Here is a 24,217-nt window from a genome sequence, read left to right on the forward strand (position 1 = left end):
GTGACCTTAAAATATCTGTTCTGGCAATTATCCACACTTAGGTTTTTTAGAAGAAAATGATGTCGCCCATTCACAGTTCACCTTGCCTATTGACAAGTAGAGATTATTCAAGTTGGGCATAAGAGAGTATAGAAAGGAGAAAATTTCACACCACATGATGAATGCAAAGTGTTTTAAATAAATATTTTAATTCTATTGTTGGCATTTACAAGTAGAAAGCATACAGTATGTTACAAATATCAAAATGTGAAAAATATGAACGTTACATAAGTAACAAATGTAAAAAAAGTATTTTCTTACCTTCCCTGAAAGTAAGAAAACTTTTCAGCATAGGAAAATATCAGTATCAAAAACACAGCTTAGGTGTAAAAAAAAGCTTTTACACTGTATTAAAAAATGATCTATCAAATGGCAGAAAGAAAGAAGAGTTGAAATTTGACTTTATATAAATTATAAAAATTGGGTACTTGGGATAGATCTTAAATGGTTGAAAAGTAAGTCCAATCATAGGCTTTCTTTAGGTCAATTCTTTAAAATTTTAGAAGCATAGAACATTTTTCAATAAATAACTTCCAAAAGTGTCTCTGAGAAGTGCTGCTGAGAACATCATTCCACAGTAGGAAGGGAGCAGTGTTCTAAGGATAATACGCAGTCATTTTGTTCCTAGTGGAAGCCTGCTGAAGGTCAGAAGATCGGAACGTTTACAAAAAAGAAAAAAGAAAAAGAAAAACGATTCAGAAGTTTTAACACAATTTTGTAGGAAAGTTCTAAAGTGCTGAACAAAATGACTTAACTTTAGTACCCACTGTCATGTAAAACTTAACTCAAATATCAGACATTTCTGAGCAACATGAAATATGGAATCTATAATTCTGAAAAGTGTTAATACTTAGTCTTTCGTTCAAGAATAGGAGGGTTCTTTCTACACTTCACAAGGATTGCTTAAACCTCAAGGATCTTGCAATGCAAAACATAACAATGATAATACAATGGAAATGATACACATACCCCACTGTGAAAGCACAAATTCATTTCTGCAATGGCAAGGGCATTAATTTTAAAAAATCACAAATCAAACATCGGTAAATAAGAAAAAATTTTCCAAACACTGCATGCCACATAACTAATTACAAAATACGATGCATGCAGGAAAATAAATTCAACCAAGCATATTTAAATTAAAGACTTGCGTTGAGTCTGTTTCAGCAGCATTGTGGTTATTATTTTTTAAAGTTTCCCTCCAACACCGGTCCATACTGGCCTGTTTTGCAAATGGAACCCACCTAAGTCGGCAATCTTACAACGGTTCGAGTGTCCCTTGCTTTTTGATTTTTATGATGCCAGTACATAAAGTTCACACATACTGCTCTGCTTCCCCATCTTTTGGGACCGGCTTCGTTGTTCCATTCTTGCTTTCTTCATTTGCTGCTGCTTTTTCTGGGAGAGATGCCAAATCTTTAAAAACATCTACATAATGGCCAAAGCCAGGGCCCCAGTTCAAAAGGTTGTCCCAGTTGAAATTCCCTGCTTGCTGCCCGAGCTTCAAGGGCAGTGTGTTGTCAGCAACCCCTGGTGCTGCCGCCTGTGTGCCCACAGGTCCTCCCTCAGCCCTGCGGCCATGGTATCTTCTAGGCTTCAGTCTGGCTCCATAATTATCTTCGTCATCTGCATCAGATTCATTGACTTGAGATAATTTGGGCATCCTGGAAGTATACACCATTGGCTTTTCCCTGTCATATTCCATCTCTGAGCAAGTGAAAGACTCATGTGAGTCACTATCAGAAGAAGATTCTGGAGCTGGGATGCCGTCCGCTGGGTTCCTCGTTCTGGACAATGGCCTTCTGCAGTCCTCTTCTGAAGAAGACCTTCCATGATCTGCACTGCAGATACTTGGGTTTCTGGGGCGAGGGGTGTTGAGCCTCTCCACCTCTTCAATTGACAGTCCTACCGGAGGAGAAGTTTCCAGCGCAATCTGCCCAATTGGCTGCTTTAAGCGACTTCCTGGTCTAGAACCATGAGAGGCCATGGCCTGAGGACTCTTACTTCTCCTTCCCAGCCTCGTGGCGTAGTTGAACATGCCAGGTTGGCAGGCATCGCCGTGCATTTCCAAAGTATTTCCATCTCTTACAGGCAGATGCAATTCCCTGGCCGGGCTGTTCCTGTAGAAAGTAGAGGACTTCGAGAACGGGGCTGGGCTGTGGCGAGACAGGGGGTTGGGAGTTGGGCAAGCGGAGTGGCTCAGGGAGCTGGTTCTCAGGCCCTGACTGTACGAAGGCTGGTACGTCAAACTGCTCGCTCCCAAGGGCATGGGCGATTGCCTGGCAAAGCCTAGGGGACTGTGCCTCTGGATAGAAAATTTAGGCGTGTGGCTGCGGAACTGCTTGTAGTGTTGGATGATGTCTGCGTCCGAAGGGGCGATGCTGCTGGCGTTGTCGATGTCGTAATGCTCTATCTCTTGCTCTGGAGAAGCCAAGGGGGCGCTGGGGATGGTTTCTGAGCTGTGGGGAATGTCAGTCTCATCGTAGATGAGGTAGGGGTTTTCCCGCTCAATGATGTCCGGCTTCGGGTTCCCCTCAGGCTGCTTCCTCACAGTCATATCATCCCCGTACGGGGGGATATTGTCTGGGTCATCAAAAGCAACGTTCTCACTTCCCTTCTTCTTCTTCTCCTTCGGTTTCTTCTCCTCTTTGGGGTTTCTGGTCCTCTTCCCCCTGCACTGGTTACACAGAATCAGGCTGAGGACCAGGAGAGCCAGGACCGTCGCGCAGCTGCCCACGATCGCAGGCACGGCCCACAGGGGCAGGGAGATCTCTTCGGGACCCTGACTCAGAACACAGACATGCCCTCCAGGACTTCCGGCTTTGCACACTCTCCCCTGAGGACAGAGCACACCGAGGCAGGCCACCACCGTCTCACAGGTCCTCCCCGTGTGGGACTCCGGGCAGCTGCAGGTGAAGCCGGAGTGCAGGCCTGGCTCGCAGCTGCCCCCGTTCTGGCACGGGTGGGAGGCACAGTCTCCAGGAGGAACGCACTTGTAGGCATACCACTGATTGATGCACAGTAAGTCGCCCCAGCAGGGGTTGCTGGCACAAATATTCGGGCCACGACAGCCGATCTTCACGGAGGGATCTGTCTTAGAGATGGAGGCCAAGCTATGCTTCCCACTGAAAGGAAGACTTTCGCCACCGTACAGCATAGAAGCAATGCAGCCGTCAAAACCTGCAGGGGCGGAAGGAGCAGTGAGGCATTTTAGAGGAAATCAAGACTTAAAACCCTGCGCTAGGGGACTCTGGTAAAAAGAAGCCTCACCATCCCGTCATGAGAGCTTAGAAACCCCAGTCTCAGAGCCATCGCCCAGTTCGAGGAAGGTAACTCTGCGCATCTTACAACATAACTTAAGATGTGTAAGATTTCCATGACAAAAGTATGGAAAGAATTGCTCAGATATTGCTTTTTCTGAAGATTTATGAATGACTCAGCCTGGATCTTCTTTTTCTCCATCTTTTTATTTATTAATTATCTATTTGTCTTATTTTCATAGTCTACACACCAAGAATTGCATATATAGAAATAAAGGGTATTAAAAATACTTATAAAGAACAACAACAACAAAAAAGAACAACAACAATAAATCGGCTAATAGCTTTAATCATTAGATCATGCATTCTCCATGGAGGCGATACAGCTCCCAAGGAGCTGAGCATGGGCTCCTGGAGAGCGGAAGAAAAAGCCATTACAATAGCTTTGCAGTCCTCTAGAGGGCAGATATCGAGAGCAACTATGGCATGAACACTTCATGAGATGGGAATGGCAGAAGTTAGAAAAAAAAGCATCTAAAGTGGCTCCTTAGAGGCTAATAATTATTTTCTTAAAAGTTGAGAAGCTCTTTGTTGGACTTCAGTGTGCTAATATTGCTAATGCTCCTGTCCAAAATAGAGCCCAAGAGTTCATTTTGACGCTAACAAAAGAGTATGATTTACATGGGTTTGTTTCTTACAACATCCAAATGAATTATTAACCATATTCTAAAATAAACTAAGTATACAAGAACAACTTATGACCTGGACTTCTACTTTTGCACCTTAAGTCTATTACTCTCCCCTGCATTTTTCAATTTTCCGGGTATCCCTCCACTGTAGTGATATTTCCATCCCTGATACACTCTTTTTCCATGAGCTTCTGTAACATCTGCTTTTGTTCCTACTCTCCAGACCTTCTTTCTGTGACTTTGTCTCTTCTAGGTTTCATTTTCCTCTAAACAACCACTGACTCCTGGAGTTGCTTAAGCTAAGGTTCTAGGCTTTCTTCCTACTCCACACCCTCCTGTTAGGTTATCACATCCACGCTCAGTACTGCAGCTACTGCTTGACTCGGCTAACTCCTAGTATGTATTTCCAGCTGCTGTCCACTCCCGGTTATAGTCCACCTATCCAAAAGTCTTTTGCTAAGGTGTTCCAAACCCCAAAGGTCCCAAACCACCATCTTGATATTGCCCATAGACACGATTCTTTCGGCACCGCTCTACAGTTTCCTCTTTCGGTGGCATTGCCCTTCTTCTAGTTGATAAGTCAGAAACCTTCCTGAATTTCAGCAAAACCATCGACAGTTTGATTTATTTTAATTACTAAAGTATTTCTTGCCCATCCACTTCTTACTAACTCCTCTGCCACCACATAGCTCAAACTCACACAATACCTAGCCTAGATCGCAGCAATATCACCTCAGCTAATTTATGCACGTGCACTGCTACCCTCCTCCAATGCATTCGCCATGTCGTAACCTGAAGGATGTTTAATATCACTGCCTATCTAATCTTGACACTCCTGAGAGAAATTTTTTTAGTGACTTCCCATTGCCCTTAGAGTAAGACCAAAAATGCGACATGGTCTAGAAGGCCCTGCTTCTTTCTCCAACTTCCTCCTTGACCTGTGATATCAGTCCCCAATACGCCAATAGGCCAGGTTCTGTGATCTTGACTTAATCTACTTTTTGTTAAGGCTTCTATCAATATAAATTAAGCTTTCATACTCTCCCACCTTCATTTTTATAGTTCAGATTAAAGTACCAATGTCTCCCAGGGAAGTTTCCCTTTCTCCTTTTTTGGAAATCTCGTAGAATTCCATATTCCTTCTTCACATCATTTACCATATTCTAAAATAATATATTTACTTGTATACTGATTTCATTGATGTTTGTCTTCCTTACTTGGCCATGTGTCATATGAGGAGAGTAGCTATTTATTTAGTTCACCATTGTACTCCTAGTGCCAAGTACGGGGCTCAGTAAATATCTGTCATGTGAGTGAGCAAATGAATGAGTAAGTAAATTAATGAATAAACAAATGTTCGGTGGACAAGGAAAGTGCCGTTGGCTGGATTATGAACTTAGTAGAACAAGTGCATATGGCTAAAGTAAATGACGGCCAATAATTTATTAAAGGCTTTCTAAAGATAGCTGTGATAGTCTTAGAATATGCATAATGGATATTATCAGAAGTCCAGCTACTTTCATAGGAACAATTTTACCTCTCCTTTGCTCAACACTGGGATTTACCTGTTTGAGAATCTCGATGAGCTTGATTAGGTGGAATTCCTCCAAGAGATATAGTGAGCACATCGAGGCCACCAAAATCCTGGGTAGGGTGGATGATATCTCTGTTATATATTCTGTCGATGGACAGTACGGTGGCTGTTCCATTTTTTCCAATTAGAAAAGTATGCCAGTGGCCATCTGCAACATACACTTCAGGAATATTTCTCTCCACTTTCCCAGCGATTCCTGCATCTGATGTAAAATGGACTTTGCCATTTTTAATCTGTAAAATGTATTAAAAATAATGTACAATTAAACTATGATGTGCTTGAATAAAAATAGTATAAAAATGAAATGACACCTTAAAATATTGATTGATTTAAAGCCAAGAAACGAGCTGAAGAGTCTGGCTGTATCAGAGTATACTTACCCATAGTGCTCCTACAAAGTTAGGTAACATACACCTTCACATTCGATTGTTTCAATCGTTTTCAAGGTGCTATTCTATTCATACCTAATTTTTCAAGATGCATAAAATTATTTTCCAGAACCCATCTGAGATAATAATGGAGTGAAAACCCATTTTAAGTAAAGTACACCTTTATGTAATTACTTATAATTTAATCACAATGGCAAGTGTAAAAAAAAATCTGTCGGTTTAGTAAATGGTCCAGAGTGATCAAAAAAGGTTAAAACTACTTGCAAAAAGAAACATCAATGCTTAGGTAAAAATGAAGCATAGTTGGGAAAAGAGACAAAAAGAAATTCTTTGATCTGTCATCTCTAACGCACTGGAATTTTAGAAGAAAGCATGCCTATTGTTTATATCATTTATTGAGATGAAAACTATGATGAATAACGAGTGAGTTCTTAATAATGAGGTGTCTGGGCAAGTCTTCACTTTGGCTGCTTTTTACAATTTATCTAAGGGATATTTGGTTTCTTTGACTTTGCCCAGTGGAACATCGGGTAACGGGACGCTCCTACTCCAGTTTCCAGCTACCAAGTTTCCAGGATTCTGAGAACTTTAGAAAATGAAATAATGTATGAGGCAAGATGAGCATTTGGTTCAGAGAGCATAATCCCATCATGCTGCCAGACAGAGCTGGTGCCTGGGCCGGGGGATGAAGTGGCACCGTGTATCAAATGACAGGGATGAAAGGAAGGATCAGTTATTTTGTCATTCGGATCAAATGCTATTTCTACATGCAACAAACACATCTGGTAGAACTAAAAATCAGTTCATTTTTGCTTTGTGGAAAGTATGCCTAACACATTTACATACGTTATTCATATTGTAATATTTTATTAAAGCGGTCTCCCTAGATAATAATATATTTCAGTACCAGACTCAGATGGGAAAAGAAAAGAAAGTTGTGGTTAAATGACAATAACACTTCATCAAACGGGCAATGTCTCATGAAACACACAGTAAAAACAGCAACCCCTCTTTGGTGAGAGCCAGAGTCCTTTTGGAAAGAAGCCTTACGAAGAGCCTTCTCCCAGCTCTGTGTTTCCCTCCTACCTGACCAAACCATGGCGTCCTTTTATTCATCAACTCTGATAAGACAGTCTTTAGAATACATCATGGAGTCCGGTGAATGAGAACACAAGTTCGCATTGTAACATTTGTAATGTTTTGCTTCTCCCCAATGATACTCTCCCTGGCTCTTACATCCTTCCTAACTCTGAAAATATCGTGCTCATTTTTATGCTAATTTTTGCTTGGTTTTATTTAACCATGGATTTATTTATTTATTTATTTATTTACTTACTTACTTACTTATTTACTTACATTTTAATCTAGAGCTCTGAGTCCCTCATCCCAACTCTGTACACTACACTGGGCCTCACTCAAAAACAAAAATAAAAAACTATATGCCAAAACAATAGAATTGATTTGGAACAAAAAAAAGTACATCATCTGACATGATCACAGAACTCCAAATATGGAGATGCACAATATGCAGTAAAAGAAGGGAGATTTGTGAAACACTTTAAATATACCATCAACACGATTATACACAAGTATGCTTCCTTCTGGTTTTCTATTTAAAATTCTCTCTGCCTAACTTCTTTTTTATCTGAATGGATTCTATTTGTTCTATGTATTCTCCTCTCTTCTCACATTGCTATTGTTACCCACTCTTGATACTCTCTCCTCAAACCATCTGAAATCCCATTTACCCAACTCTCTTTTTTATTCTCAAAAATATCATCTAGCTGCCTTTGTGTGTGAGAGAGGGAGGGAGAAGGGAGAGATGGATTGATGCAAAGAAGGAAGGAAGGAAGGAAGGAAGGAAGGAAGGAAAAGAGAAAAAGAGAAAGAAAAAGAAAAAAAGTGAGAAAGAAAGAGACTGTCAGAAAGTGAGCCAAAAGAAAGAAAGAAGAAAACCAGGGGCCTTAGTCACCGATAAGCTAAATGGAAAGTAACAGACCCTCCCTACTAGCTTCCTAGCCTGTGTAAGTAGATCGTATTCCCGTCATCCAAATAACTTGCCTGCTTACTTACAACAGCCATTCTCTTCTTGTCTATTTTATTCTCCTTATTCACTGTTTTTTTAATCTACTTACTTTACCTGCCAAGCCCCTTAATCTCTGAAAAGCTGCTTTTCAAAATATTCATACAAAAGAAATGTGCATTTTGGTCTGCATTAGTCATTATTTTTATTCATTAGCATTTACTTCTCCTTCAGGAAAAAAAAATCTCTAAGCGCTTGCTACCAATGTAAGAAAATCTGGAGAAGTTGCATGCTGCTGTCCTGTTGGAAATGCAAGATTTTATGGTGACAAAAATGGATCCTGACATTCAGCTTCTTCCTTAAGGAAAAAAAAAAAGTTCTGTCTCTGATTTCTTCAACCACATTGTATTTTGTATCTCTTGGCTTAAAGAGATAATGTACAGAAATATTTCATATGTCATTTAAATGGCACGAGGACTTGGAAGCAGCTTAACGGATAATGCGCAGACCTCAGTGTCAAAGCCTCTCAACGCATACAAAAAAGTGTTTCTCGTAGACTGTGAAGGTTTCCTTCTTTCTGTACTTCACTGCTTTCTCTGGTTCTGATACGCTGCCAGTGCAAATTATAAACCCCAAATAATATTATAATACAATGACGTATGTGCTTTGTTTTGCAGTAGCTTTATTGATTCTGAACTGGGCTCTTTGTTTCAATAATGGAGGTAAAGTTATAACCTGAAGATGTTCTTTTGTACTGGATTAGAGCAGCTTCTCAACCTCATTCCTCTTGACATTTGGACTAGACCATTCTTGGTTGTGGGCGCGTGTTGTGCCACGGAGGCTGTTTAGTGACACGCCTGACCTCTGCCCTCTAGGTGCTGGTGGCACCTGCTCCCCACTGCGACAATGAAGAATGCCTCCACATGGGAAAGGAGAAAAAAAAAGTTTGTAGCATTTTAATAAAACATTTCATCAAGAAAAAAAATTGCCTCTGGACATTGTCAAATGTCCTCTGGGCGGGAGAGGAGTAAACATCAACCCCAGCTGACAACGACCGAACTATGAGGATTGTGAGAATTTTAGAAAGATTTTTTGTACTACTTAGTAAAGATACGTGCATGCACTGTAACAACCAGAGCTGACTTAGATGAAGAGAAATTTTAAGAAAAAAGAGGCTGAAGTTTAGAGGTGAACATCTGTTTTAATTATTAGTATTTCAGGTGAATTAAACCTAGTAATTTGCTATGTATATTGTCTTTTGTCTTCATGAACTAAGCTTTTAGTAATTTTCAAAATATTAATTTATAGACTAAATGTTTTATTAAAATGCTAAATTAATTTATAGGTGAAAAATTTGGGTTTATGATCTTCAGAATTTACCAAAATTCATATAAAAATTGTGAATAGAATTATAATATCAAAATGATATCAGTAGAAATCAGTCAAGATAACTAAACTAAAGAAACTGATGATTTAAAAGATGAAGTCTTATTTGTGGGAAAGAAAGCAGATTGATAGTCTTAGAAGTTAAGAAAGCTGAGCTGAAGGAAAATGCATATCTAAGGAAATTATTCACCAGTTTAACATCTCATTTATAGTGAAAATCTTATGTAAAAGCCTAACAATAAATCAATACATTGTTCTCATGAAATGGAATGTTAAAAATAACTTTAAAAACAATTTATTTAGAAATTATTTGGAGAACTCAGCTGTGATTTAACTTAGAATAATTCCAAAGATACTTAATTTCACAGGGTTCACCTTCATCTTGTGAAATTAGTGAACTGGCTCTATGCTCCACAATAAAGCCGGATAATTTAAAAATGTTTTCCTTATTCTAGTCCCACCAATTAATATAAACATATTAGTATCTGGAATAATTTTTGGAGACTTTTTAAAAAATTTCTAAATTTCAAAGACACATTATCTTTTTGTTTTACTTTGTTTAAAAGTAGAGAAATGAAAGCAATATAAATTTTTATTTGACAAAATGATTGCAACAAATTCTTTCTATGCTGGCCTACCTAGCAGTGGTCTTTACTTGAAACTAAGACAAAAGTGTTTAGAAACCAAACCATTCAGATCTTTGTTACTCTGGCCAATGCCTGGGGAATAGTTAAGATAGATGATATTGGAATAGTGCCCAGCATTAGTCGGAACTCTAATGGGTTGTAAAGAAAAGGACAGAAATTATGGGCGAAGTGATTTAAACCATGACACAGCAGGCGGTCTAATCAAATGAAGTCACTATTAGCTTTTATCTTACCTTCACAGTAGTGTAATTGCTGCTTTCTTGGATATGGATTAAAATGCCATTCTCGCTTCTTGTTCTGAATTTTATTTCCAGACTGTTCACACCAAAAGGCTCCAACATGGCACCTCTTATGCTCTGTCTTAACAAATATTCCCGCTTCTCGTTCTGACTCATGTGGTAATCCAAGCGCCCTTTGCCTTCCAATGATAAGGCCGTGTCAGGAGTAAGAGCTGAAAGCCAATGAAGAAAGAGAAAAATGAATGCGTCCATTTGGCTTCTTAAATAGTTTTTAGAGGTGACAAAAATTATTAAAAATTTTAGAATCAATGGTCCCCAATTGTCCTCTTGAAAAAAATTATTTCCACCTGTGAATTATTGTGTAAGTTAATCTCAAATGTTTAAATCCAATTCAGAAGCATTAATCAGTTGGGAAATATTCATTAACATATTCGATATATGCTATAAAACATGAATACCTATAGAGATACCACCTGTTAAAAATATGGAGTTGAAAAATGTGTTTATAATAAGTTTTACTGTGCTTCCAAAATTCATAAATGAATATACGTTTTCATAGTTAAATGATTTATAATCTTAAGCCTCTAGCACATTACAAATTTGGGCAAAGAAGTGCACAATCAAATATTTATATTTGCAGCAACTTTATTAGTAGTAATAATCATATGATCACATAGAATTTATCTTTATATGTAATTGTCATGTATAATTATAATTTATCATAATGTGATAAAATGTTCACACTGTTGAACTTTAGAAGTTTGTTATAGCAACAGTAAATATAGTTAAAGAAAGGACATAAAGCAAATGAACTCAAAAGGGTTACAGCATTGAATAGTATACTTTATAAAGTTAAATTTTATAGTATGTGAATTATATCTCAATTTAAAAAGAGGACCTCAGGTATTTCTCAAGCCAACGACTCATTTCATATTCCAGATATAGTTGGGTTCCTACTTAATAAATACTCACTACTATAAAAAACACTAGGTGACAGCATACTTTTTAATGTTTTGATTTTATCCTAAAGATTAAACGTAATTATACCGTTCGCTAGTAAGATCTTTTCGACTACATTATATCCTTAATGTGATCATGAATTTCCATTCATTCTCATACTTTAATAGAATCAAGACTTCTTAAGAAGTGGTCAGATAACTGCGATGATTTAAGTAGTAATCACATATTTAAATAAAGTATAGTAACCGCATATTTAAAAATGAAGCAAATTTTATGAAAGAAACCCTGTTAGAGTTAGTTAGTGGGATACACAGCTTAAAATTACAGAATGCCATGTTCTAAAGATGGATTGAACACTGCTAATGTCTTATTAACAATAGTATTAGTATTTAAAAGGAAATAACTAATAAAAAGATTTAAAAAGACTCAAAACCAAATCCAATAATTGTAATTTAAAATGCAAGTAGTGGACCTTCTGGTGGTTCAGTCAGTTAAGCATCTGACTCTTTTTTTATTTATTTTTTTATTTTAGAGAATGAGAGAAAGATCTTGGGACTTGATCCTGGGACTCTAGGATCATAACCTGAGCTGAAGGCAGATGCTCAACCAACTGAACGACCCAGGCACCCAAGTCTCTGCCCCTTGATTTTGGCTCAAGTCATGATCTCAGTGTCATGAAATAGAGCCCTGAGATGAGCTCTGTGCTCAGTGGGGAGTCTGCTTGAAAGTCTCTCTCTCCCTCTGCCTCTCCATTCTGTCTCTTTCAAAATAAATGAATACAATCTTAAAAAAATAAAACAATAAAATAAAATGCAAGTATTACCCTTAATTATAATAGATTATACTGACATGGTATGGTGTTTGAACTCAGTGTTCAGTCATTTAGTATTTATACTTTTCTACCACATGCAATATATTTACTGGAGAAATATCCCCTAAGGACAGATAATATTAAGCCAAAACCTGGCATAGCCCTTGACCTTGTAAATTTTCTAACATTCCTATAAATTAGATTGATGAAATTAATAAATTCATAAAATGGAAATTAAAAATTTCGTAAATAATTCTAAAAGAATCTCACTCTTTTTCAAGTTAAAACACCAAATAAGTAGGGGCGCCTGGGTGGCACAACGGTTAAGCGTCTGCCTTCAGCTCAGGACGTGATCCCGGTGTTATGGGATCGAGCCCCATGTCAGGCTCTCCCGCTATGAGCCTGCTTCTTCCTCTCCCACTCCCCCTGCTTGTGCTCCCTCTCTCACTGGCTGTCTATCTCTGTCGAATAAATAAATAAAATCTTAAAAAAAAAACACCAAATAAGTAGAAAATGTCACTATATTTTAACCAATTACTGCCATTTAATATTTTCAGCATTTAGAATGAAAACAATTCTTTGAATACAGTTACATATTTAAGTGCATCTATTTATACTTTTCATGATTATTATAATTTCCAGTGGAAGATAAAACAGCTTGCATACATTTTTCACAGTATTTCCCAGTTAGTCCTTCTTTGCAATGACACTGCTGCCATGACCAGTAGTCCGTACACGTGCCACCATGTTGGCAGGGGCTGTGAGTACAAGCACCTTCTAGTCTAGGACATCTAAAAGGAAATCATAATAAAGACTCATAAGGCACATAATAAAGTGTGTGAGGGGATTTTGTTACAATTAGATATAAACGTTTATTCAGTCGCTTAGCTTCACGCGCTCACTTCCTTGACACTCAAGTTACAACTACATTTGCAGCATCTAATCGAACCAGCAGCTGTCCCGTAGCATGTGTTCTGCCTCATTGCTAGAGGAGAAAATTAAACAAACTGACATCTTGCACAATACATAAAAAGAGGTGACAATTTCTTCTTTGAATGAGTTCTTGCCTGAGTAGGACTCCTTCAGTTAATGTTACTAAGGGCCACATATTTATTTGCTTACACATCTCCTTCCCAGACAACTCATTCAACTGACGCTAATTGAATGCTTACTGTATGTCAATTATAAGCATCCTAGTCTAAGCATGGAAGAGGATGAAAAAAATCCCTATGTCATGGAGTATTTATTTTTCCTTGTGGAGGAGACAGTCAAAAAACAAAACAAAAATTAGGTCAATGTGTAGTATGTTAGAATGAAGAAAGTTCTATGGGAAAATTAAGATAGACAAAGAGTATTGGGAGGTTTTTTGGAGGGGGGGTGCGGTGTTGCTGGATCCTCCAGATTCATCAGTGAAAGAAGGACCCACCCGTGTAAAGACCTAAACAAACTGAAAGAGCAAAGCATATTTGGTAGAAGATCATTCCAAGCAGAAGAAACAGCAAGTAAGAAAGTCTTGAAGTGAAAATGCACCTAGTATGTTTGAGGAACACTGAGGGGCCCAATAAATAAAATGTTTTACAATTAATCAAATTATTGCCTGTTAAAGATATCCAGTTATTGAAAATATACATGTTTGAATCTAAAACTTTTTAATATCAAATCATTTTGGCATACATTATCTCTAACATTTATATATTATTATATGCCAGGTTCTTTTCTGTGAGATTTACTCTACTTAAGTCATTATAATCTTCCCAACAACCTACTTAAGGTAACATGAAGCATATACAAGCATACGTGCATACATATATTTTTTCTTAGACTCCAGAAAACAAGAGTTAACTTTCTAACTAAATATCACATTTTATGCCAAACAAAATTAGGCAACTATAAATAAATATTTAAAATTAAAAACAATGTAAACCATTTGATGCTTTTAGGGCTTTGGCACAATAATCTCATCTTCGGATGTTCAATTATGTAAATTTTGTGCATTTTTTCTTTAAAATAGTATGAAATAAAATTGCCATACTGATCTAGGATGCCTTGTGCTGCCAAAGCTTGGCTGGGTTCCAGAGGCCTTCCGTTGATTGCAAATTCCATTATACACCCGACAAAATCATGGCTTTCCACATGTCCTCTCCTCTGAAGGATCGGTTCTAGAGATCTGATACCTCCAACTGTGACTCGATTTGGCTGAACATCAAGAGTCCTACATAAGACAGCAAAGATAAGTCTATTAGTTCCAACATGATAGATTTCAGTAGAATGTTTAGTTTTAAAAGGAATGAACATAACTTTTTCTGGCATGTGTTATAGCGTGGTAAATTTGAATGGAAAATATTACCTATTGGTGCATATCCTCTAACAGATTTCTACGGGATTATTAGGTTTTTCAAGGTATGAAAAATAATAAAACTTACGGAAATGACATTTTCAGTTAGTCAAATGGGATGTATAAAACAATGTTGAATTAGCAAGAGGAAGCATGTTATTAGAAAGAAGACACAGTGCAGGGGAAATAGTGAAAATTCTAATATTAATGTTAGTTTATAGCTTTTCTTCACTACAAGATGATAATGATGCCAATAATTTAATTAATGCCATGGATGATGTGTCGATATTTATTTTTCTCTGTTATTTATTTATTTTTTATTTTATTTATTTATTTGACAGAGAGACAGACAGCCAGCGAGAGGGAACACAAGCAGGGGGAGTGGGAGAGGAAGAAGCAGGCTCCCAGCGGAGGAGCCTGATGCGGGACTCGATCCCAGAACTCTGGGAACACGCCCTGAGCCGAAGGCAGACACTTAATGACTGAGCCACCCAGGCGCCCTTCTCTGTTATTTCTTTTAAAATCACTTATGTTTTAGACGGCATAATGCTGTGTTTCAGCTTGAGGTACCATTGAAAAATATCTGTGGATAATTGTCACGTACAACTTTCAGGGAAGGTATTTAAAACAAGTGGGGTCCTTAGACTAACCTTGCAAGACCCAGGTCACATGCAGTGATTTCATGAATCATCTCAAAGAGTATAGTTACGTTAGTCTTTCCTTCCTCTAGCTTTATCCTCATCTCTACCACTTCATTTCACACCATTTTTACATATTCTGTATGCAAATTATTAAATTTTTATTTTACAGCATGAAAATTCCTTTGGAGAGGACAAACTGTTGTAAAATTTTATAACACTTAGCATAATAAAATTATCTTTAAACATTCAATTTTTTTTTTTTTTTTTTTTTTTTTTTTAAGTAGGCTCCATGCCCGGTGTGGAGCCTAAAGCACGGCTCGAACTCATGACCCTGAGATCAAGACCGGAGCTGAGATCAAGAGTAGATACTCAACTGACTGAGTCATCCTGGCTCCCCTGTGTAATTTCCTTTTTCATGTCAGTTAATAATAAAGACCAAACTAATAGTTTTACTCACCAGTCATCTGAAACTGCCACATTACTGACAGTGCAATACCCTGGTTCTTGGTTATCAGTACAAGAGTCCACAGTTAAGGAGGCTGCCTATAAAGCAGAAGGAAACATTCAACTTGGATTCTGCCATCCCCATTGTCCTTTCCAGCCAACACTACCCAGCACTTGTTTCTACATGGACATGATTTTGACATTGTGATAACAATGAGTTACAATTACAATATCAAATTTTGGGTACATACTTCCTTCACATGTCTAAAATTGTGAAATCATTACATATAAGAGGTGGGAGGGTACTCTAAAAAATCTTCTCCAACCCCTTTGTTTTATAAAGGAGAAACCATAAATGCATTAATGTCTCTTACAATATCATACAGGAAGCTTATGGGACATAAGCTTATGGGAGAGCTTCCTGGGGTTACAATCTTAGGAAACATGTTTAACATATTACCCAGCTATTCTAACAAATGAAAAGACATTAGATTTCTGATTTTCAGAAGACTTATTCCAGTAATATTTTCATCATAGTTACAAAAATATCTTCAAAGTACAGCATAAATACTATTACAGCAATCTATGAAAATTGTTGTACTAAAGTTTGAGACAGAGTAATCAAGTCAGTTAGATGCTCCTTCCACTTATGATAAGAATCTTTATTTATAAATAGTGTATTACAGTATATTTATATATTATCAGAATGCATTGTTATATATTGCAATACAGTAGAAACTCCCCAATAGCATTTAAATTACAACTAACAGTAACCGTTTTTTCATTCCAAGGGATGCATACCACCTGAGACAAAACTCTTCTGTTTACTAAAATGTATGAATGTTGAATACTCTTTTTGATCAATAAATGGAGTCATCAGATCATGGTCACAAGGTTCAGGAATATGACAGAAATCAGGATTCTCTCTATTGAGCATTGGCCACTAGAGATGTCTGTGGTCCAGTTTAAGACCAAGGTTGTGTATTCTTATTCTGCGCTCTGCAATTCTACTGTGTTGTCCCTCCTGCGTTCCCCAAACTGCAGTAAAATCCTGCAACTGACAAAACTTCACAAATTTTAGTTGGTGAAATTATAAGGTATTCACAATGTGGTATTTCAGAACATGACCAGTAAATCACGGGCAAATGCCTGACCCCAGATCCAGAAGTACAGTTTCTCCCAAGGCAGATGGTAAAGAGTTCTACTTAAATTTACTTGAATGCCACAGAACGGGACTAATTTGTCCATTATATAATAAAAATATAAATACTTTGCAAATATTAATTTATAAGAATGTTTTTGAAAAACAGCACAGGGAGGTAAGCAAGTTGACTAACATTACACCTGTCTTATATGCAAAAGCATCAGGTTTTTTGCCTTCCTGAATTATTACACAGGGAAATGATTCATTTCCTTAACATCCAGTGTTTACCAACAGTGGATATTATTTTCAGAGATTGTCCGTAAAAATTTATATTTGGATGGAGATTTGTAAAAATATGTCTTAAATATCTCACATTTCAAAAACAAAGAATGAGTTCAATTTATAATTGTTGTGCATCAAATATCACTGGCTAAAATATTCAAAAATATCTCTATCAGTTAATTATTAGAACTAATTATAAACCTCATTCAAAAAATTCTCATGAACCATGTAAATCTTTTTCTGGCCACATTTTCAAGGAAATTATAACAAATATTAACACTTTAGGAAACATTTACACTCCCAATTCTGTCAAGAATTGCATGCCCCATTTAGTTAACTCTTCCAAAAGTTAATTTTTTTCCAGTGCTCTATAATAATTGAGTGACATTTGATCTCAAAAGCAATATTAGGTTTTTGTGATATAATTTGTGTCACTTGTGTTGATGACTTGACTTAAGCATAATCTCTTTAATTTATTTCTAAAAATGTTAACCCCTCTCTCTCCGTATACTATGCAAAGTGTCCCTCCATTCTGGAGACCCTTAAAGTTATTGCGAACTACAGAATATCACATAGATACTTACGAATGTCTCAACTAGGGGGAGAAAACCCATCTTACATAATGGCATCATATTTCAGTCAATCTTAATAGTTAATATATTTTTCTTATTTTCTAAAAGCTTCATGATAGAGCACAAAGAAAGAACGCCAGAGGGGAAGTTTTACTGGAATAGCATCTTGTGCAAATTAATCTTCAGAGTTAAATGCACTTTCTTTTAGTGTTGAATTTTTCTACCAGTACTGCTGTAAATTGAGATGTTTCTATCCTGTCTATTCAATGATTCAAAGCTGAGAAGTTAATGATTTTGCCAGTTTCTAACAAAATCCCTTTGAACTGCAGAAAATGGCAGATTCAAAATCCAGTAGGGGCCTTATTTTGGATGTTCTTTAAAAGAAGAAGACATTTTTTTCCTCTGACTGAAGAATTAATGACCAAAGTATTTTTTTCCACATTTGGTGTTCTTTAAAACTTGATGACTATAGCCACATACTGCAAATGAACTGAAAGCGTTTTTTCTCTATCCTTTTTGGCATATACGCCATACCTCTTTCTTTGCCCTCCCTCTTGCTCCCAAACGCTAGTTCAATAGAATTAAATCTTCATGAAATTTAACGGGACCTGGGAGGTCATCAGATAGAATAATTTATTCTACGTAAAAGTCTGTTGACAACATCTTAGCAATATGGTTATCTCACATATGCTTGGAGAATTAGGGTGAGGTGCTACCTGCTAGCCCCATTAGGGTCCTGTCATAATTAAGAAATCATTATGGCTCATGGAAGCCCCTATATACAATATAGATAGCGGACTCCACGTGTTTGTTCTAATTCTGCCAGGTTCGACAATGCTGGGGTAAACTGATAACCAGGAATGTTGGAATTTTCAAAATCTGTATTCTCCTAGAGGTCTTTCTCTGAGCATATTAGTTTGGTATTAGGCTGGTTTTAAAAATCTCAGGCCAAAATGAGCATACTAACTTATTACTAACCTAAAAACTTATTATTTCTAAGTTTTGTGTGTTATACCCCTATTAGGATTCAAAGAAGTCAGTGTGACTTTTTTAGGCACTACTCATAATTAAAACTTTATTGAGATTAAGTAAAAGATTTTTTTTTAACCTCAAAAGGCTGTATGGGGCAGTGTTTTTGGAAACTCAGGATGACTAACATTTATCAAGCACCTATTTAATATCAAATATATATTTTAGATATGATTTATATTAATCTTTGCATTAATATCAAAATGTGGGGATATTATTCCCATTTATAAACCAAATTTTTATTTTCTGCTCAACCCCTCTTCAATAAACGAAGGCACCTGGAATTACTATCAAATCAAGGCTTCAAATGAGTACTTCTCAAGTAGATTTTTTTAAATAAATTATTTTTCATATATCAAAGCTCTAAATTGCAATTGTTATTACTAAATTTTATTCTTGTTTGTATTTCATTTTCAGATTGTTATGGGTAATTCTGTTAAGTAATTATTTTATAAATTAAATATCTTAGAAAAAGTTAGGGTTCCAGAATATTAACACCAAATTCATAAGAAAATGGAAGACAACATATAATGAAAATGATTCATAAATTTTCACTAATAATTATATTGTTTCTTCAGGTATATTTCAATAGACTACATCTAATAATCTGGTGGAACCTTGAATGCAACATAGTGGATGTGGGGGGATCCGTGGACGCATATCCAAGCATCTAACCTTCATGATGATGATAAAATCATCTGGTCATCTTCAGACCCATCACTATTTTTTTTTCTTATATGAAAATATTTCTGTATTTAAAAAATTGTTTAAATCTTCTTTCCTATTTTATATTAGAGTCAAGGACAGAAAAGCCATTGTATCTGATGTCATTAAAAAAGCCCTAAAACACATGGATTTAAAGTATTCCTAAAAACAAATGGAGAATTTTGTCCTTTGATAAAGACCACTTGTTATCTATATTTGTCAGAAAAAAATTAATATAAGATTGCTTCTGTCTTATGCTTTTATGAAATTTGTAATTATAAAGGGCACAAAAACTTCTTTTAAAACTATGGATCACAGAAAAAATAGCAAAATCATGGTAAAAATCATTTCTTTCTGCAAGTGGCTTATATGTGGTCCAACAATATAGTGTTACCAAAATTTAGCATTAAAATTATTTGTATCATCAGACAAATATATGATTCATTTGATCAGTTTCAAAACTATATAACTCATTATTTTTTTTATATTTTTCAGGATTGCAACAGAGCTAAGAGATAAAACTGTATTCATTTGGATCTCAAGTTCTTCTTTAAAAATGATTTCAGAGCATTTATTTTGTTCTTTTGGCTAATTTTAATTTTATTACATGACTTCATGCTTTTTAATTCTATTTATTTTGTAAGTTGTTATGTAAATTTTAAAGTTATAATTTTAAAAGTTTGATGTTAAATCCAAAAATATTTTAAAATGGTTTTTGTTAGCATTTACTTTTTCAAAAACGTTTGATTGTTGTTGAAAACGGGGGGATCCATGAAGAAATAGTTGGGAAGGTAAATAAATGAATACATAAATCAATAAGCCTTTCCGTTCTATTGCTCTATATCAAATGTTTTCAAGCACTAATAGGGAAAATACATCATGCATTTTCCTTTATAAAGAAAAATTTGTTTAATACTTAATGAGCATAAATACTAAGTAAATATGCACCATCTTATTGTAATATGAGAGCCATATAATTAAATAGAATATAATATAGAAATCTTTAACAGTATTGAGTGTGTAATTCTGAGAGTATCTTAGATAGTCAACGAACAAAATTTTATTTTCACACCATGTCATAGACCTCACAGATGGCAGTATGTTGAAGTTCTGGTACAATAAGGATTACTAACTGCTGTATTGGGATATGTGTTAGTATCATCTTTTGTCAATAATTTATTTGTAGAAAAGTTTTTTCATCTGTTTTTAAATTGTTTCTTCAGTTAGAGGTGGGATACTTAGAAAAGTAGCCGTTTTAAATACAGTTCTGACGTGGCCTTAAACATATATAGGGAATGTATAAAACGAAATGTTTATGCACTGGGATGTTTTCTTTATTTTGCTGTCTTTTGTTGTTTTTGAGAGAAGTTGTTTTTTGTGAGAAATAGTTGTCATGAGCAAAAGAATAGACATTACCTCTTGGCTGCTGTAGTACATAACAAAACTGGTCAAATTTGCACCTCAATTCATGCTTTAACTTGAAGGCCTGATTGACAGGATGTACAGCAATAGACAAGTTTTAACTTAGAATGAAATGTCTTACCATTCCTGCTCTCCGGGCGATCACGGTGTGGAAATGTCCATCTGACACCTTCTTCATGGTGGTAAGTTTATATGTACCACTGCCCAGGTTGTAAGAGAATCTTAGCCTTTCTTCAGCAATTTCAAGGGCCAAAAACTCAGCCCTGTCCCCTGTCTGGTTGTCATAGTTGTAAAGCAGTAAAGCATGACTCTTAATAGTTGCAAATTTGACATAGATGTAGTTGTTATTGGGGTCCAAGCTGGGAAATTCCATGTATGATAACTCCTCAAATCCGTAGCTATTCAACTCACAGTGTTTTCCAAAGACACCTGTAGATGGGAGAATTAACAAATTGACATATGAAATTCCAGTGAAGTGTTAGAAAATGACTTTATGGGGGCGCCTGGGTGGCACAGCGGTTAAGCGTCTGCCTTCGGCTCAGGGCGTGATCCCGGCGTTCTGGGATCGAGCCCCACATCAGGCTCCTCTGCTAGGAGCCTGCTTCTTCCTCTCCCACTCCCCCAGCTTGTGTTCCCTCTCTCTCTGGCTGTCTCTATCTCTGTCAAATAAATAAATAAAATCTTTAAAAAAAAAAAAAAAGAAAATGACTTTATGAAATTTTTAAATTACAATTATGAATCGTGCTTTTAACAAACTTTTTTGCATTATTCTCCAAAGAAAACTGTCTAAATTAAATTGAAATAGAACAAATTAATGATCTTTAAAGCATACAAAAGGAAAAAACTGCTGTATTTGTTTTTCTTTAGCCAACTAGGAAACATATCTAAGTAGGTCCCATTTGTAAAAATTAGAATTAGTGGAATGGAGTATGTCTGAAGAGATTTCTTTCCTGGAAACCTTTCAAAATTAGTTTGTCAACCTTTTAAAAGTTTTAATATGCTGTAATTTTCAACAGAGATATTTCCTTTATAATATATAATTCTCAAAAACAATTTCAATTCAGTTGAGGATGGTAAATTTTGTTTTGACCTTAAAAAAGTATTAGTCCCTGTCCTCGTGGTATTTTCAAGAGCCACAAGATCAGGGAAGGGAATCACTGCTGTTAGGGAAGGAATAACTGCCTTAAGTTTTTATCTCTTGTTTTATACCTTCTTTGGGTATGAGTTACAACAGGCTACTTTAAAATAGCTTTCTGCTTTTTTCTGAAATCCAGCATTCCCACTTGTTTGTGCTGGTTCTTTTTCAACTTGAAAAATGAGTTTTATTGATGTTACAATGCTACGCCAAAATTCTTTTCCCACAAATATTAGTAGACTGTAGCAAATGATTGGAAAATTAACCCATGCCAATACATCATGATTCTTATTAACTTGCAAAGGTTCCATTCCTTAATTTTGGCTGTACATCTCTCATAAATGCGTTAAATTTAGAGGCAGGGAATTGTTCAGCTAGAAGAAAGTAATGCCATCATTTTACAGATATTTAAAACTTGCCCGAGGTCACAGAACCTTGGGAGACAGAGCCAAAATTTGAGGCCAGATCTACTGATTGTCTAGTTGCTTTGACTGCACCACATCTTATATCCAAATGTTCTTTAAATTAAAATGGCCTAGAAGCTGCTATAAAAGCTTGTGTTGTTTATCTTTTCCTGCTCTGTCAAGGATGAGATCATATGTGTAGGAAATATGCATATTATTTATTTTTAAACATTAACTGTAGTTAAAAAGCAAAGAGATTATAGAAATTATATATATTGTGTATATCATATGTCATACATTTATACATAATATATCATAAATATGTGGTATATATCATATAGTATTATATTTCTAATTTATATTATATATGTAACATATATACAACAAATTTTAAAAGTTTATTTATATTAAATATGCATTTACTATATTATATATACCTTACTTTTATATACAGAAAGAGAAACCAAAATTAAAGAAAAAGCAAAGATAAACTATACAAATGAAATAGATTATTGAGGAAAACAATTTGCACTATGTGTTCTCCTTGTTAAATTTTAATAAAAATATGAATATGGGCTTAAAACTTAACTATAGGGGCATCTGGGTGGCCCAGTAGGTTAGCATTCGATTCTTGGTTCCAGCTCAGGTAGATCTCAGGGTCGCGAGACAGAGCTCCGCATCGGGCTCTGTGCTGAGTGTGGAATCTGCTGAAGTTTCTCTCTCCCTCTCCCTCTCCCCTCCCTGCCTCATTCTCTCTCTATCTCTCTCTCTCTCTCTCTCTCTCTCAAATAAATAAATCTTTTTAAAAAATTGAATGTAGGGCGCCTCAGTCAGTTAAGCATCTGCCTTCCGCTCAGGTCATGATATCAGGGTCCTGGGATGGAGCCCTGCATTGGGCTCCCTGCTCAGTGGGGAGCCTGCTTCTCCCTCTGCCCCTGCCCCTGCTCACGCTCTCTCTCTCTCAAATAAATAAATGAAATCTTTTAAAAAAAATTGAATATAAATATATCTAGAAAGCATACAGATGCTGGAAAGATGTCCTATATTTTTATACAAATCAATTCAGATACTCTCAAGCATGAAAATATTTGTTTATAGAATATTTTTCTTCTTAAAGAGTTTGTTATTGTTTCTAAAGAAAGGTAGATTTTTGTTTTGAAATAAAATAAAATTTAAGGAAAATTTTAAAACAGCCCTTCAGATGAAATGCTATGAAATAAAACTACATAAAAATCAAGAGAAATTATTAAAATAAGGAATATTCTGTGTGTGGGTAGTTACACATATATATCCATACATATGAAAATATCATTATACAGGCTCCCTTTATAAAATCTTAAGCACTTTATGTTTTTCTAAAATACAATCTAAAAAAATAAAAATCTAAAAAAATTTTTAAAATCCAAACAACAAATCTTTCACTGATGAGAAAGTAAACAGTGCAAATTTTTTTTCCAACTTCAAAATTATAGTTAAGATGTTGTTTTATAGGATGCATGTGTAACTACCTCCAGCTATTTGTTTGAGGCATTCCGTCTGTCATTTGTATTTGCATGTTTCACCCACATTCAATTTGAAAAGGAAAATACTTTGTCCTTTTAATTCTATCTCTCTGGTCTCAAGTCATGTATTATTGTTTCAAGGTTTTCTGTTTTCTTTTCTTTTATAAATCTTCTGTTGCCAACTGACAATGTCAAAGTTTAAATCATGGGCCTTTTAGTTTTTGTTTTTTGCCACTAAGGGAAATGGAGGGAGAAATTTGCACTGCCAGCTGCATGCGATCTGTCTCTAGTTTATATTGCTGAGCTAGTCCCCTGGGATTCTCTGGTTGGGTGAGGGCAACGTCCATTTGGACCCCTGAAACACTTTTGCCCAAAAGGCAATGATTGTTGTATCAGCTGCACTGCAGCAATGATCTGTTTCTATTTGCTATCAAATATCTCAAATCCTCATATTTGCAACTGCAACATAAAGGCATCTCTAAAAATGTAAAAGCCTTTCTTCAATCACTTGAAAAATCATTTTTTCCACTTTCCATTCCAATCCCTTTATCTTTCATTCCAAACA

At 35.9% G+C, this 24,217-nt stretch overlaps 1 protein-coding gene across 2 annotated transcripts in view; it reads right to left on the reverse strand.

The window, feature by feature from the left end:
* Positions 1–1,096: 1,096 nt before the first annotated feature.
* Positions 1,097–24,217, reverse strand: part of FAT4 (FAT atypical cadherin 4) — a 166,375-nt gene continuing 143,254 nt past the window's right edge. For both annotated transcript variants that reach the window (XM_034661646.1, XM_011226348.3), the window contains 7 exons: positions 20,733–21,040; positions 15,471–15,556; positions 14,070–14,249; positions 12,704–12,828; positions 10,261–10,478; positions 5,554–5,815; positions 1,097–3,219 (listed from right to left, as the gene is read on the reverse strand). In XM_034661646.1, the coding sequence (XP_034517537.1) occupies positions 1,355–3,219; positions 5,554–5,815; positions 10,261–10,478; positions 12,704–12,828; positions 14,070–14,249; positions 15,471–15,556; positions 20,733–21,040 (3,044 nt within the window). In that variant the 3' untranslated portion in view covers positions 1,097–1,354. The remainder of the gene's footprint in view (positions 3,220–5,553; positions 5,816–10,260; positions 10,479–12,703; positions 12,829–14,069; positions 14,250–15,470; positions 15,557–20,732; positions 21,041–24,217) is intronic.

The sequence above is a fragment of the Ailuropoda melanoleuca genome, chromosome 5 (assembly GCF_002007445.2).
Source record: "Ailuropoda melanoleuca isolate Jingjing chromosome 5, ASM200744v2, whole genome shotgun sequence".
NCBI lineage: Eukaryota > Metazoa > Chordata > Mammalia > Carnivora > Ursidae > Ailuropoda > Ailuropoda melanoleuca.